The sequence below is a fragment of the Marmota flaviventris genome, chromosome 2, assembly GCF_047511675.1.
Source record: "Marmota flaviventris isolate mMarFla1 chromosome 2, mMarFla1.hap1, whole genome shotgun sequence".
In the NCBI taxonomy this organism is placed as follows: domain Eukaryota; kingdom Metazoa; phylum Chordata; class Mammalia; order Rodentia; family Sciuridae; genus Marmota; species Marmota flaviventris.
This window is the reverse complement of record NC_092499.1, coordinates 180537960-180554231: the sequence shown is the minus strand read 5'-3', so window position 1 is coordinate 180554231 and position 16272 is coordinate 180537960. Positions and strand designations below refer to the sequence as shown.

At 35.7% G+C, this 16272-nt stretch overlaps 1 protein-coding gene across 8 annotated transcripts in view; it reads left to right on the top strand.

The window, feature by feature from the left end:
* Positions 1–16272, top strand: part of Ncoa6 (nuclear receptor coactivator 6) — a 91165-nt gene that overhangs the window by 36663 nt on the left and 38230 nt on the right. For 7 of the 8 annotated variants that reach the window (XM_071608858.1, XM_071608861.1, XM_071608860.1 and 4 more), the window contains one exon: positions 8892–9014. In XM_071608858.1, coding sequence (XP_071464959.1) covers positions 8892–9014 — 123 coding nt within the window. Of the gene's footprint in view, positions 1–8891; positions 9015–13088; positions 13177–16272 lie in introns of those variants that run through there. The other variant, XM_071608864.1, reaches the window with a different exon arrangement.

Here is a 16272-nt window from a genome sequence, read left to right as displayed (position 1 = left end):
GTTTGTTTAACTTTTTGAGTTCTTTGTATATTCTAGAGTTTAGAGCTCTATCTGATGTTTGAGGGGTAAAAATTTGTTCCCAGGATGTAGGCTCCCTATTCACCTCACATATTATTTCTCTTGCTGAGAAAAAACTTTTTAGTTTGAATTCGTCCCATTTGTTGATTCTTGGTTTTAACTCTTGTGCTATAGGTGTCTTATTAAGGAATTTGGGGCCTGCCCCCATGTGATGAAGATTAGGGCCAACTTTATCTTCTATTAGACGCAGATTCTCTGATTTGATTCCTAGCTCCTTGATCCATTTTGAGTTGACTTTTGTGCATGGTGAGAGAAAGGGATTCAATTTCATTTTGTTGCATATGGATTTCCAGTTCTCCCAGCACCATTTGTTGAAGATGCTATCCTTTCTCCATTGCATGCTTTTAGCACCTTTGTCTAATATAAGGTAGTTTTAATTTTGTGGATTTGTCTCTGTGTCCTCTATTCTGTACCATTGGGAAGACCAAACTCTTTACCGTGATCTCCTACATGGTCTGGCCTCTACCTTTCTCCTCTAGTTTTATCTTGGTTAACACTTTCTTGTTCTGTTTCTTTTTAAAAATTTTTTTGGTACTGGGGATTGAACCCAGGGGCACTTACCCACTCAGTCACGTCCCCAGCCTTTTTTTATATTTTATTTAGAGACAGGATATCTCTAAGTTGCTTAGGGCCTCGCTAATTTGCTGAGTCTGACTTTGAACTCAAAATCCTCCTGCCTCAGCCTCCCAAGCTGCTGGGATTACAGGTGTGCTCAAAGCAGCTTATGATTTTAGTAAGGGAGACAAACCTGTGATAAATATATGTTGAGAGCACACAGGTTTCTTTTCTTTTGGGAGCCAAATAAGCTAGAACCCTTTCTTCTCTTCCTGTGTTGATGCAAACAAGATGGCAACCGGTGATTCCAGTCTTTCACTTGTGGGCCAAGCCTCACTGACCCTGTGGTTCACTTAGAACCTAAATGCTCATTGAAATCTCAGCAGCTGAAAACATCGTCAGTAGGAGAAAGACATATTTTGTACAGTCTAGGATGCTGTGCTCCTAGAGGGATAATACCAACCAAGATTATTTAGAGATGGTTATTTGTAAATTGAGAAATGAGATCAATTTCATTATATGATAAGTGAGGAAATAGTGGATTAAGCAATAACCATTTTATTATGAAAGATGATTTTGAATTATCTGAAAGGATCCAGAAAAATAAAATCAATTTACAATAGTCTTTAGGATAAAGTGTTGAATAAAGTAGATGTCAAATAATGATTGGATAAAATGACCGTATTAGGCTATTTATACTTTAAGGAATATATAAGTGATTTTAAGGAACATATAAGTGATTTTTAGAAAACCTTCATGGAGAGCTGGGGCTGTGGCTCAGCGGTAACGCACTTGCTTAGTATGTGTGAGGCACTGGGTTCGATTCTCAGCATCGGATATAAATAAATAAAATAAAGGTCTATCAACAACTTAAAAAATAATAAAAAAAAAGAAAGAAAAGAAAACCTTCATGGTGGTGCATACCTGTTATCCTAGCAACTTGGGAGGCTGAGGCAAGAGGATCACAAGTTTGAGGCCAGCCTCAGCAGCTTAGCGAAACCTTGCCTCAAAATAAAAAGGACTGGGATATAGCTCAGTGGTAAAGTGCCCCTGGGTTCAATTCTTACTACTGAGAAAAATAATGAAACAAAACCCCCAAAATCCTAAAGTCTATTACCTATGTATCTTGAAATGCCTGTTTTTTTTTTCTTTTTTTTAATATTTTGGGTTTTTAGCTGTAGTTGGATACAATATCTTTATTTTTTATTTTTATGTGGTGCTGAGGATTGAACCCAGAGCCCTGCACGTGCCAGGAGAGTCCTCTACCGCTGAGCCACAACCCCAGCCTCTAGTTTCTTTTCTTAATAAGATCTACTTCCTACAAAGATAAAATGCCAGTTCCCTTTTAATATTTTAGCCATAAATTAAAACATAAGTGCTAAAAAGGAAGCAAAATAGATAATATATATTTAAGAAATTATAAAATTTATAAATAATAACAATTATCATAGAAAGAGTTTTGGGTTTTGTTGTTGTTTTTTTTTTTTTTTGCTTTGTTTTGTTTTTTGCTACTGGGGATTGAACCCAGGGGCACTATACCACTGAGCTAAGTTCCTAATCCCCATTGCCCCACCCCACTCCCCTTTTTTTAAAATTTGAGACAAGGTCTCATTATTGCTGAGGCTGGCCTTGCAGTCCTCCTGCCTAAGCCTCCCAAGCTGCTGGGATCACAAGTATGCACCACCACATGCAGCCAGAGTTCTTAACTTTTAGGCTGCCCATGTGGTCTCTTTTTCTCTTTCTATACTCCTGGGAATTGAGACAGGTATGAAGGTTGTGACAGAAGCAGTTGCTTTTATGAACCTGGTAATGGGGTGATAACTTTGTGAGTTTTAAGGGGAAGTGTTGATACTTTCTTGGTGTCTGCTGCAAGGATGGAGAGAGAAGTTGTTTCTTTGACATTCCATTCTCATTGAAGAATATTCCTTCTTCCCTTCCTTTTTTGAGAATTGGCCAGGGTGTTGAGGAGATATGTTTTTTCTGAGAACATTTTGTGACTCTTCCTGTAAATTCATGGTGATCTAAAGCAAGAGTCTGCAGATTTTTTCTGTAAAGATCCAGGAGTAAATATTTTTGATTTTGCAGGCCATAAGCTTTCTGTCACGAGTATTCAACTCTGCCATTGTTGAGCAAGCACAGCCATAGGTAATGGGTAAATGAATGAACCTGATTGTGTTTCAGTAACACTTCATTTAAATAAACAGGAAGTAAGCTGGATTTGCCCATTGGATATAATTTGTGAACCACAAATTGGCAAGTTTTGGGGAGCCAGTAGTTGTTTCTATGTCTGTTTCTTTTACATCAGTTACTTATGTGTAGTTAACAAATGGGGGAATGATAGCAGTATAATGTAGAAATTGTGTTTATTCATATGTGATTTAAGAAAATTAAGAATGAGAATTTATGTTCAGGTACCTTCTCCAGACATGCATCTCCAGCCTTGCATGGTTTTTAGTTTATGACAGGTTATACTTCCTTTTATGCCGACCTTAATGGTAGTCTCAGTGGCTCAGAGAATCCCTGTATCTATATTATCCAGCACCTCTTATCAGGCATTTCCGTTCCATTGTTTTTGAGGATTTTGCTCTCTCCAATTATTGTTTAATAAAAGCACTTTGGTTACAAAACGTTATTATAGGTTTTGAGTTTGCCCCAACTCTGTTTTTCACATAAAACCTGTTACTATCAACATGAAATTTCATAAAATTCCAGAAATGCATTTTTCAAATGGAAAGGTATCTATGCATCTTGCCAGGTTGTGATAAGCTGATTACTCAACATGATAATAGTTAATGAGCATCTAGCAGGTACCCAGCACTGTTCTGTGTTTAAAGGATATCATTAAAGTGAATATATAATTCATCTATATTAGGATACTTTTGTTTTGTTTTTGTTTTTTATACTAGAGGTTTAACCCAAGAGTGCTGTACCACTGAGCTACATACCAAACCCTGTTTATTTTTTATTTTGAGCCAGGGTCTTGATGAGTTGCTATGGCTCACCTCAAACTTGCAATTCTCCTGCCTCAGCCTCCCAAGTTGCTGGAATTACAGGCATGTACCACCATACCTGGCTAAATTAGGCCACTTCTGAGAGTGAAAGTGGATGATGGAATTATACTGAAACAACAGATTTAAAGAACTAGAGCAGACATATTATTGTTGTATAGTATCGGGGAAGTTGACTAGAAACCAAATAAATAAATTAGTAATTTCATGGGATATCTGAAGAAATAACAAAATGTTCTGATATGGATGATCTAACCTTGAGTGAGATGAGTAGAGGAGGCCTTTTTGGACCTGTGACACTTACGATCACATGAAAATTGAAAAACTGGCTATATGAAGAATTCAGAGAATTCTCAATAAAAAAATCTCAGCAAATCGAATACAAAAACCTATCAAAAAGATAGTGCACTATGATCAAATGGGATTTATCCCAGGGCTGCAAGGTTGGTTCAACATATGGAAGTCAACATCAATAGACTTAAAGATAAGAATGATCATCACAATAGATGTAAATAAAGCATTTGACAAAATACAGCACCCCTTTATGTTCAAAACGCTAGAAAAACTAGGGATAACAGGAACATATCTCAACATTGTAAAGCTATATGCTAAGCCCCAGGCCAACATCATTCTAAATGGAGAAAAATTGAAAGCATTCCCTCTAAAAACTAGAACAAGACAGGGATGCCCTCTTTCACTACTTCTATTTAACATAGTTCTTGAAACACTGGCCAGAGCAGTTAGACGAAAGAAATTAAAGGGATATGGATAGGAAAGGAAGAACTCAAATACAGCACTATTTGCTGACAATATGATTCTATACCTAGAAGACCCAAAAATTCCACCAGAAAACTTCTAGAACTAGTAAATGAATTCAGCAAAGGAGCAGGATATAAAATCAACACCCAAAAATCAAAGGCATTTCTGTATATCAGTGACAAATCCTCTGAGAAGGAAACGAGGAAAACTACCCCATTTACAATAGTCTTAAAAAAATAAAATACTTGGGAATCAACAAAAGAGGTAAAAGACCTCTACAACAAAAACTACAAACCGCTAAGGAAAGAAATCAAAGAAGACATTAGAAGATGGAAAGATCTACCTTGCTCTTAGATAGGCAGAATTAATATTGTCAAAATGACCATACTACCAAAAGCACTATGCGAGTTAATGCAATTCTAACCAAAATTCCAATGGCATTCCTCATAGAAATAGAAAAAGCAGTCATGAAATTCATCTGGAAAAATAAGAGACCCAGAATAGCTAAAGCAGTCTTTAGCAAGAAGAGAAAAGCAGGTGGCATCACTATACCAGACCTTAAACTGTACTACAGAGCAATAGTAACAAAAACAGCATGGTATTGGCACCAAAATAGACTTGTAGATTAGTGGTACAGAATAGAGGACCCAGAGACAAACCCACATAATTACACTTATCTTATATTAGACAATGGTGCCAAAAACATACATTGGAGAAAAGATAGCCTCTTCAACAAATGATGCTGGGAAAACTGTAAATCCATATGCAACAAAATGAAATTAATCCCCTGTCTCTCACCATGCACAAACTCAGCTCCAAGGGCAGCAAGGACCTAGGAATTAAACCAGAGACACTGCGACTAATAGAAGAAAAAGTAGGTCCAAATCTCCATCATGTTGGATTAGGCCCCGACTTCCTTAATATGACCCCTACAGCACAAGAATTAAAATCAAGAAACAATAAATGGGATGGATTCAAACTAAAAAGCTTCTTATCAGCAAAAGAAACAATCAGTGGGGTGAATAGAGACCTACATTTTGGGAGCAAAGTTTTACCACACACACATCAGATAGAGGACTAATCTCTAGGATATATAAAGGACTCAAAATCTTAACACCAAAAAAACTAATAATCAATAAGTGGGCCGAGGAACTGAACAGACACATTCCAGAAGATGATATACAATCAGTCAACAAATATATGAAAAAATGTTCAACATCTCTAGGAATTAGAGAATTACAAATCAAAACTACTCTTAAGATTTCATCTCAAGTCAGAATGGCAGCTATTAAGAGTATAAACAACAACAAGTGTTGGTGAGGATGTGGAGAAAAAGGCACACTCATACATTGCTGGGGGGATTGTAAATTGGTGCAGCCAATATGGAAAGCTGTGTGGAAATTCCTGGAAAGCTGGGAATGGAACCACCATTTGACCCAGCTATCCCACTCCTCGGTGTATACCCAAAGGACTTAAAAACAGCTACAAGGACACAGCCACATCAATGTTTATAGCAGCACAATTCACAATAGCTAAACTATGGAAGCAACCTAGATGCCCTTCAGTAGATGAATGGATAAAGAAAATGTCATATATATACACAATGGAATATTATTCAGCATTTAAAGAGAATAAAATTGTGGCATTTGCAGATAAATGGATGGCGTTGGAGAAGGTAATGCTAAGTGAAGTTAGCCAATCCCAAAAAACCAAATGCCAAATGTTTTCCTCTGATATAACGATGTTGATTCATGATGGGGTTGGCGGGGAGCATTGGAGATTAGACAAACATTAGATAGAGCAAAGGGGTGAGAGGGGAAGGGAAGGGGCATGGATGTAGGAAAGACTGTGGAATGAGATGCACATCATTACTCTAAGTACACATATGAAGACATGAATGGTGTAACTCTACTTTGTGTACAACCAGAGATATGAAAAATTGCTCTCTATGTGTGTAATATGAATTATAATGCATTCTGTTGTCATATATAACAAAATTAGAATAAATTAAAAAATAAAAAAGTTCAGAGAAATGTTCTGAGCAGAGGAAACAATATTTGTGTACAAGGGCCCTTGAGGTGAGAAGCAGATTTGTGTGCCTTTAAAAAGCTAAAAATTGACCAGGTCTGAATCCTTATTACTGAAGGAGAAAATAGTGTAAAGTGAGGTTAGAGAGGCAGAGGAGGGTTGAATTTGGCTGTGTAACATGTGGCACAAGCCATCTGTGGCTGTTGAGCACTAAAAATGTGGCTTGTCCAAACTGACATGGGCTATAAGTTCAAAATTCATATTTCTTTTGAAGACTTAATGCCCCTCAATGTAAAATATTTCAGTAATTTTTCTTCTTAGTTGTAGGTAGACACAGTATCTTTATTTATTTTTTATGTGGTGCTGAGGATATAACCCAAGGCCTTGTGTGCGAGGCAAGCCCTCTACCACTGAGGTACGACCACAGCCCTATTTCAGTAATTTTTATTCTATCATATGTTGAAATAATAATCTCTTGGCTATATTAGATTAAATAAAATGCTATAGTTATTTTCATCTGCTGCTTCTTACTGTGGCTTCTAAAAATTTTTGAATTACTTGTATAGCTAGTATTTCTTTTGAACAGCATTAGGCTAGATAAGTTGAAGTTTTGTATATCTTATTAAGATGTTTGGCTTTTATTTTTACAACAGTGGGAAATAGTAGAGCGGTTTTAAGAAGTGACCCGATCTTATTTTCTTTTTAATATTTATTTTTTAGTTATCAGTGGACACAACATCTTTGTTTGTATGTGGTACTGAGGATCGAACCTGGGCCGCACGCATGCCAGGGGAGCGCGCTACCACTTGAGCCACATCCCTAGCCCCGTGACATGATCTTATATCATTTTAAGAGCTCTCTGCTCAGACTATCTTAGCAAGTTTGATATAGTCCCTTCTCATTGGTGAAAACCCTTAAGACCTGTATTCTCTTTCTCTTACTGTAGACAGTATAGGCAAGTCAGAGCATCTTGTAACCCCCAGTGGTAGGATGTTGTTTCTGATGACCAGCCAATCTCGCTGATTAAAGTACACATGGAGGAGCTGTGTCGTGGCTCAGCAGTAGAATGCTTGCCTAGCATGTGTGAGGCCCTTCGATCCTCAGCACTACATAAAAATATAAAAATAAAGGTATTGTGTCCAACTACAATTTAAAAAAAAAAAGTACACATGGAAAGGTAACTTACATCTGTGGGACCCAGAAACTGTTGTGTCCTCATTAGCTTTCTGCCTTATCATCCAACTATAAACCAAGACCCCAGGGTATGGAAGAACTTGGGGAATGCAGACTTTCAACTCCTCAGCTACTGGCTAACTTATTTTAACTGTCTGTAGGTGGTATTGTCTTCCAAGGTAATCATAGTCAAAATTGTGGATAAAGTGCAAGAAATATTCTGAAACTTGTTTCCAGAGACCTTTTTAATCATTGGACCAAGTAAGATTTAAGTTTAGGGTCTACTTAATTGGAACACTTCTAGTGATTATCTATACAGGGGCTAGGGATGTAACTCATTTGTAGAACACATGCTTAGCATATACAAGGCCCTGGATTCGATCATCAGCACTGTCCCCCACCCCTACCCCCCAAAATGAAAATGCTGATTTTATCATTAGATGTTATGGAGGTAGGTTAATACCAGGCTATCTGCTCTTCATTGCATGAATTTCTCTGCTGGAAATCTTTTTATATTGCAGTTATTGAAAGGAAATTGGTATTTTGCTCACAAGTATTACAGTGTCCCTACACCATCGTATTTTCTTTGACCATTAAACTTTCTCTTATTTCTACCTTCTGATTTTAAATTCCCAAAAGGAGGGCTGGGGATGTGGCTCAAGCGGTAGCGCGCTCGCCTGGCATGCGTGTGGCCCGGGTTCGATCCTCAGCACCACATACAAACAAAAATGTTGTGTCCGCCGAAAACTAAAAAAAAATAAAATAAAATAAATATTTAAAAATTCTCTCTCTCTCTCTCTCTCTCTCTCTCTCTCTCTCTCTCTCTCTCTCTCTCTCTCAAAAATGTTGTGTCTGCCGAAAACTAAAAAATAAAATAAATATTTAAAAAAAATAAATAAATAAATTCCCAAAAGGAAATCTAGGATTTTGAGAGTTTATGAGAATATTTTCTGCCTTATGCGCGTGCGCGCACACACACAAACATACAGTGATCTGACTAAAAATAATTATTCAGAGTTCTAAGCTCTCTGTTGACACTATGCATCATTAATGATTGCCCATTTACCCTTTTTGCAAGTGAGAATTGGTTATGATCTCCTTGTGCTTGTAAGTAAACCTGCTTAAATAGGTTGAAGAAAGACCTATGTAGTATTGACACACCCTGTTTGTGGTGGTAAACATCATAATTCTTCAAAAACACAGAAAACTAAAAGTTCTTGTGTACCTGTCTTTAAATAATACTTGCTTCTCATTATGATTTCCTTTTTATAACTTGACTGTCATTTTCAGGGGAAGGTGCTATCAACCTGGCTTTGGCTCAAAACCGAAGCCAAGATGTGAGAATGAATGGACCTATGGGAGCTGGAAATTCCGTTAGGATGGAACCAGGATTTCCCATGGCCGGTGGTCCAGGTGAGATCTCCCATTCAATCGAATCATGTTTTAGTATTTTCCATTTTTTGCTAAGGTAAGATCATTTGAGTCCTGCAGGATAGGCAGGGGCTCATGACACACCCACATCTCTGTTTGCTGCATTAGGAAAGGGAGACATGAATCATTCTTAGGAGGCTAGGATCAGAGCATGAAACATTTGATCTTTGTAATCATTTGCTTAAAATCTGATAAATACTGAACTGTGTAGCAAACATTTATTGAGTTCCTGTTGTATGACGGGACCTATACTGGGTATTCAAAATAGAAATGAATAAAACATTTTCCACCCTTAGGATGTTTATAGTATAGTGGAGAATGTAGTTTTCCAACTTCTACTACCACTGAGGCTGAGAATCTGTAATCAGAGTTCTTGCGTGCTTATATAGAATATGTGTTTTTATGTATTTAGAATTTGAAAGTGTTATAAATTGTTTGGTTCCTTTTCTAGTAAACCTAAAATTTTTTCTTCAGAGATTGAACCTAATATTCTATGGATCACAGAATATTGCAGTTGAGTTGGCTCTTTCCTGGTTTGGTGGCGCACACCGGTAGTCTGAGTGACTTGGGAGGATGAGACTGGAAGATCACAAGTTTGAAGCCAGCCTAAGCAACTTAGTGAGACTCTCTCAAACTAAAAAATACAAAGGGCTGAAGATGTGGTTCAGTGGTAAAGTGTCCCTGGGTTAAATCCCTAATACCAAAAAAAAAAAAAAAGAAGAAGAAGAAGAAGAATTGAATTGGCTTTGACATTTAAAGCTTAGGAAGCTATGGAACAAATAAGACAGGAAGTGATTTTCAAGTTGCTGTTCTGAATTGTAGTGGAGGACTTGCAACTAGGTTTTTATCTGGACACTGCATTTACTGATTACCTTAAGCTACTAACTGCATTTTCCTGAGTAATAGTTTCCTTACCTTTAAAATAAGATGATGATGGCTCCTGTTCTCTGAACTCATCCTTGAAAGTAGATGAGATCTCCCACACAGCAAACATACCCTGAGTTCCTCTTTTATGTATATGTGAAGACCTCTGCTATGAGGCTGATGTGGATACCATCTAGTAGATGGAATACCCAGCCTGATGCTTTATATATTGATGAAGTTCCTCACAGAAGACCAAGCATTTGGTACTAAGGCAGTTTAAAGAGAAATTATAGGTGACACTGTTGCCACTACTAGAAGAACCAGGGACTGAAGCAGAATTGGAAAAGCCTAGCTAAGTTATATGTAGATGATGAAAGAATGAATAGACCTGGCATGACAGTCAGGAAATATGGGTTCTAGTCTCAACTCCTGGCCAAAGGAATTAATATTTTCTGGCCTTAGTTGCCTGTAAACATCTTTGATCATGTCCTGGAAACAATGCTAAAGATCCCCTCCAGGCTTACAGTGTTAAGACTCTAATAAACTGATGTCACCACACTAATTGCAAACTCTTTTCAGCAACTATCTGGCAAATAGTAAGCATATTTATTAATCATCTTTAGGAAATAAGTACAAATTATAGTCCCAAGTTTATTACCAACATAGGAAATTTAGAAGCTTTAGATTGAAATGAAGGATGCTAACTGTGATAATATAAAGTTCCGGGAATAATCAGTAATGATCTGCAGTCATAGTAACTTTTTAACCTCGATTTGTCTTTCTTTAATGCCAAGCATAGCTTAGGATTCCTTTTCTCACTTGTTTAGTGAGTGAAACTTAAAGGTGCAAACAAAATTTAATATTAGGTTAAACTAAACAAAATTTTCTAAGGGAAGAGATTTTTAAATTCTCTCTAAAATAATAATAAATGACTTTGTAACTGTATCTGGAATATCACAATACCATTAATTATTCTTGGTTCTTTCTTCTTAGCATTGGGAATAGAGTTAGCTGATAAGCAAAAGCAATTTGCAACTAAAACTAAATCCTGGACCTATTTTTTTTCATGGCCTTATAGCATTCTCAAATTTGTAAGGATATTATAGTAATCATTTCATCAAGGGTTTTTACCTTAATACATTGTTTTGCGCCAATAAATCTTTCTGTGGATAGCTGCCATTGTGGGATGTTTAATAACCTCCTTAGCCTTTACCCACCAGATGTGATAGCTTCACTATCCCTTCCTGCAGTTGTGCCAACTAAAAATGTCTCTAACATTGCTAAATGTTCCCTGGGGAACAAAATTGCCTGTAGGTGAGAACCATGGATCTAGTGCAGATTCCCATTAAGTACTAAAACTGCACGTTAATTGTCATTATTGAGCATGTAGTCAGCAGGTACTTTAAGATAATTGTGAACTAAAAAAAAACTTTTTCTCACTTTGTGAAAACTTGCTTACTAATTATCATCTTTGAAAAATAGGATGGGATTCATCAGAAACAAATCCAGTATTAACAGATAATAGGTGGTTAGCCAGCTCCCTCTCCAGTTACAAAACACTGAAAGACACTGGACAAAACACTACTTTTAATGCATAATTGAGCCTTTAAGAAAACAGAGGAATGCCACAGGGCCAAAAAAAAAAAAAAAAAAAAGTCAAATATGAAAATTTAAACAGCAGTAAACAAAGGAGATTTTATGGGGACGAAAAGATTTTAGTTTTAATGGCCAGGAAGGAATAAAAGATAAGACCTTGCCTTGGATCTACATGAAGAATGAAGATAGAATTCAGTATCCTTCATGATTTGCCAGAATTTTCAGTGAAAGATAGCTTAGAAAAATGTCACCCTCTGACACAGAGAGACAAATGAGAAACTTGTCTGTCTTGGCAGTGAGAGTGAGTATGGAATTATCTTCTCTACCTTCTTGCATGGTGGGTTTAATATGTTAGTGAAATGACCCAGAAACAGCCAACTAAAGTCATTAACATTTAGTTGTTCTTGACTGGTCATAACTGCTGATGCAGTGGAGGGGCACATTCTCAACCAAGCCCTTACATACTTCTCTTAGTTAAAGCCTTACTGTAAATAAGCTTTCACTCACAAATTTGTAAAATTTAGGATTGAACTTCCTTCTTCCAGAATTTTCAGGCTGTTCTAAATTATAGAAATCATAAAAAGAAAACAAGATATGATCAGGGCATAAAGAGATTTGTGACAAAAACTTGTAGAAACTTAAAAATCATCAAAATGAGCCAGGTGCAGTGGCACACACCTGTAATCCCTGCAGCTTGGGAGGCTGCAGCAAGAAGATCAAAGCTAGCCTCAGCAAAAGCAAGGCACTAAGCAACTCAATGAGACCCTGTCTCTAAATAAAATACAAAATAGGGCTGGAGATGTGACTCAGTGGTTGAGGGTCCCTGAGTTTAATCCCTGGTACTCAAAAAAAAACAAAACATCAAAATGAATAAATTATTCAGCAAATTAAAATTAGCTGAACTTGAAAGTGAACTTAAAGAAATCACCCAGAATGCAACAGAGAAATAAAATGATGGAAATATTAAAGGCATCAAGAGACATAAAGGGTAAGATGAGAAGGTTTAAAATATATTTTAAAAGAGTTCTAAAAGAAAATAAAAAAATTGAGGAGGAGCAAAAGTTAAAGAAGAATACCTGAAATTTTCCAGAACTGCTAAAAGACATAAGTAATCAGTATCAGAACCCAATTTATCATAAACATTACAAATAAAAATGAATCCACATCTAAACATAATATTGTAAAACTACAGAATATGAAAAACAAAACAAAATATTAAAAGCACTGCCCCCCCCAAAAAAGACCAATTATTTACAAAGAAAAACCTCTCAGATTGACAGCTGATTTTATCAATGGAAGTGTTGGAAACCAGGAAACATTAGAATAGTATTTTCAAAGTGCTGAGGGAATAATTTACAGTCTAAAGGTTTAAACCTAGCTATATGGGGTTGGGATTGTGGCTCAGCGGTAGAAAGCTTGCCTAGCACGCGCAGGGCCCTGGGTTCGATCCTCAGCATCACATAAAAATAAATGAATGGAATAAAGGTATTGTGTCCAAGTACAACAAAAAAAAATAAATATTAAAAAAACCCTAGCTATACTATCAAGAGTAGTAGAAATAAAGACCTTTTTAAGAGACTAATTTACCATTAACAGACCCTTGCTAATTGAACTGCTCAAGGATGTACTTCAGGAAGAAGAAAATTGAACCTAAGATGGAAGAAATAAGATCTAAGAAGGAATGGTGAGCTAAATAATTGGTAAACATGGGGTAAATTTAAATAAGTATTGACATTTAATAATAATGAATATCACATTGACATTAGACTTAGATGTGTCTATTGACATTTTAAAGATCAGTAAAATAATAGAGTGTACAACTTCTAAACTAGTAGTGGAGAGGAAGAGAAGAAGGACATGATAGAAAAAAATCCAGTAAAATTCAGGAGAAATAAGAAAACAACATAGAAAAAGGAAGGTAAATAAAAATCATAGAATGACAAATCAGAATATCACCAGTAATTAGCAATAAAGGTAAATGGACTGTGAACACTGATAAAAAGAATGGTAATCTCAGGATGACCTACATGTTCTTATAGGAAATACATAAAATATAAGGACTCAGAAGTTTCAAAGTTAGAAGGATAGAAAAAAAGATTAAACCAGGTGAACATTAACCAAGAAAAAGAGGTATAACAATATTCTTACCAAATTAAATAGACATTAAGACGAAAAGCATATAAATGAATAGAGCTAATGTATGATGTAGAAGGAAAACTTTCACCAAGAAAATAGCTAAATTTTTCTGTACTTAACCTAGCCTCAAAAGGGAGGCTGCGGCAGGAGGATTATGAGTTCAAAGCCAGCCTCAGCAAAAAGTGAGGTGCTAAGCAACTCAGTGAGACCCTGTCTCTAAATAAAATACAAAATAGGGCTGGAGATGTGGCTCAGTGGTAAAGTGCCCCTGAGTTTAATCCCTGGTAACCACCCCCACCCGCTCCACTCCCTCCACCAAAAAAAGTAAGAATTCTACAAAGAGAGGAATTTTGAGAGGAGAGTTTAACAAACCTCTGTTAGTAATTGATGAATCAAAATTTTTAAAAGCTCAATAAGGATAAAGAAAGCTTGAATAATGTAATTAAATTAGTTTTATATGATGGACATATATAGACACCATGCAGTAATAAATCAAGAGTCCTTAATCTTTCAAGCATAAATGGAATATTTATACAAAGTAATATGGATTATTCCCAAACAAGTTTCAGTAAATACCAAATATTAATATCACATAGATCTGTTTTCTGACCACAGCAAACAAATGTCAGTAGCAAACAAAAACCAACCAAAGAAAACTTGGACAAAAATCTCATATTTTTGGAAATTTAGAAATATATTCTAAATACCTAATAATTTTAAAAGGTAATTATGATCAGAATGGATTTATAAGAATAGTACATATAAGGACTGGGGTTGTGGCTCAGTGGCAGAGCACTTGCCTTGCACATGTGGGGCCCAGGGTTCAATCCTCAGCACCACATAAAAATAAACAAAGATATTATATCCATGTAAAACTAAAAAAATATTTTTTAAAAGAATGTACATATCAGAATTTTTGGAAAGTAGCCATTACTGCATATAGAAGAATTTTTAAGCCCTCCAATATAAGAACATCAACTACAAGTTGAAAAGCAAAGTATCTGACTTAAGAATGGAAAAAAAAAAAAAAAACCAGAGTAATATGTTAGAAAGGGAATAATAAAAAGGAAAGCAGAGATATAGTAAGACTTGGGAAAAATCATAAAACAGAGCAGCAAAACCAAAAAACTTTCTTTGAAAGGACAATTTAAACTGATAACTGTGGTTAAGACTGCTAAAGAAAAAAAGAGAAGGCACAAACAATGTAAAGAATGAGCAAATATACCCTTAAAAGGGTAGGTTTTTATAGTATGTGAATTATATCTCAATTTTTTAAAAAGAGTAGAACAAAAGGTTATCACATAAATAACTTCATACTGGCAAACTTCAAAGCATTAACAAAATTGTAATTTAGCTGAACTAACTTAGTAGGACATTAAAAAACTTGAAAAATCCATAACCATATAAGAAAATAATTAAAAAATCTGTTTAGGCCCAGATGGTTTTACAGGTAAAGGACAAATACCCACATTTTCCCAGAGCATAGAAAAAGAGGAAAGATGTTTTTGAACTAATTTTGAGATTAGTATAATCTTGATGCTGAAAATCAAAGGACAGAAGAAGATAATTATAAGCTAGTCTCACTGATGACCATAAATACTAAATCCTAAAAAACCTAATAGTGTCTGAAATTACAAAAATGTGAAAAAGAGGATTTCTCAGACTGCTGTTTAATGAGTTGATATAAACACTTTTTAAAAAAAATGTTATTTTTAGTTGTAGATGGACACATCACCTTTATTTTATTAATTTTTATGTTGTACTAAGGATCGAACCCAGTGCCTCACACTTGCTAGGCAGGCACTCTACCACTAAGCTACAATCCCAGCCCTATTATAAACACTTTTAAGAGCAGTTTGCCAATAATTAATAAAACTGAAGATGTTAAGACTTGCAACCTAGTAATTCTAAGTCTTTTAATATAATCTAAATATACTCCCACATGCCCATAAGAATTCATAACAGGATTGGGCTTGTGGCTAAGTGGTAGAGTGCTTGCCTAGCATGTGTGCGGCACTGAGTTCAAGTCTCAGCACCACATATAAATAAATAAAAATAAAGGTCCTCAACAACTAAAAAAAAAAAAAAAAAAAAAGAATTCTTAACAAATACATTACTTTGCAGAATTATAAGAATTAAAGGTTAGAATATCCGTTCCTATCTCTTCTGAAACTGGATTTGCCAACCTTTATGGAGATTATCTTGATGTTAGCCAGGGAGAATTTACTGAAGTAGGCATGGATACATACACACACACACATACATACATACATAGTTGGGCCTATGTGTTGTATCTGTAACTGAATATGTACGGACTTTTTTGTTATTATTCCCTAAATAACAGTACAATAACTATTTACATAAATTTTACATTGTATTAGTATTATAAGTAATCTAGAGATTATTTTGAGTATATGAGACGATGTGCATAGGTTATGTGCAAATACTATGCCACTTTATAAAAGGGACTTAAACGTCCAAGAGCTTTAGTATCTGGGGAGGGACCTGAAACTGCAGCTCCTGCAGGTCAACCTGAATTATCATAGTGATTTCATGTACTTCTTCTTATTATTTGGTATGGATAGTTGACATTTTCTTTATCTGAAGAGAATGAATAAAAACATTTTTAGATGGGGTAGAGAGA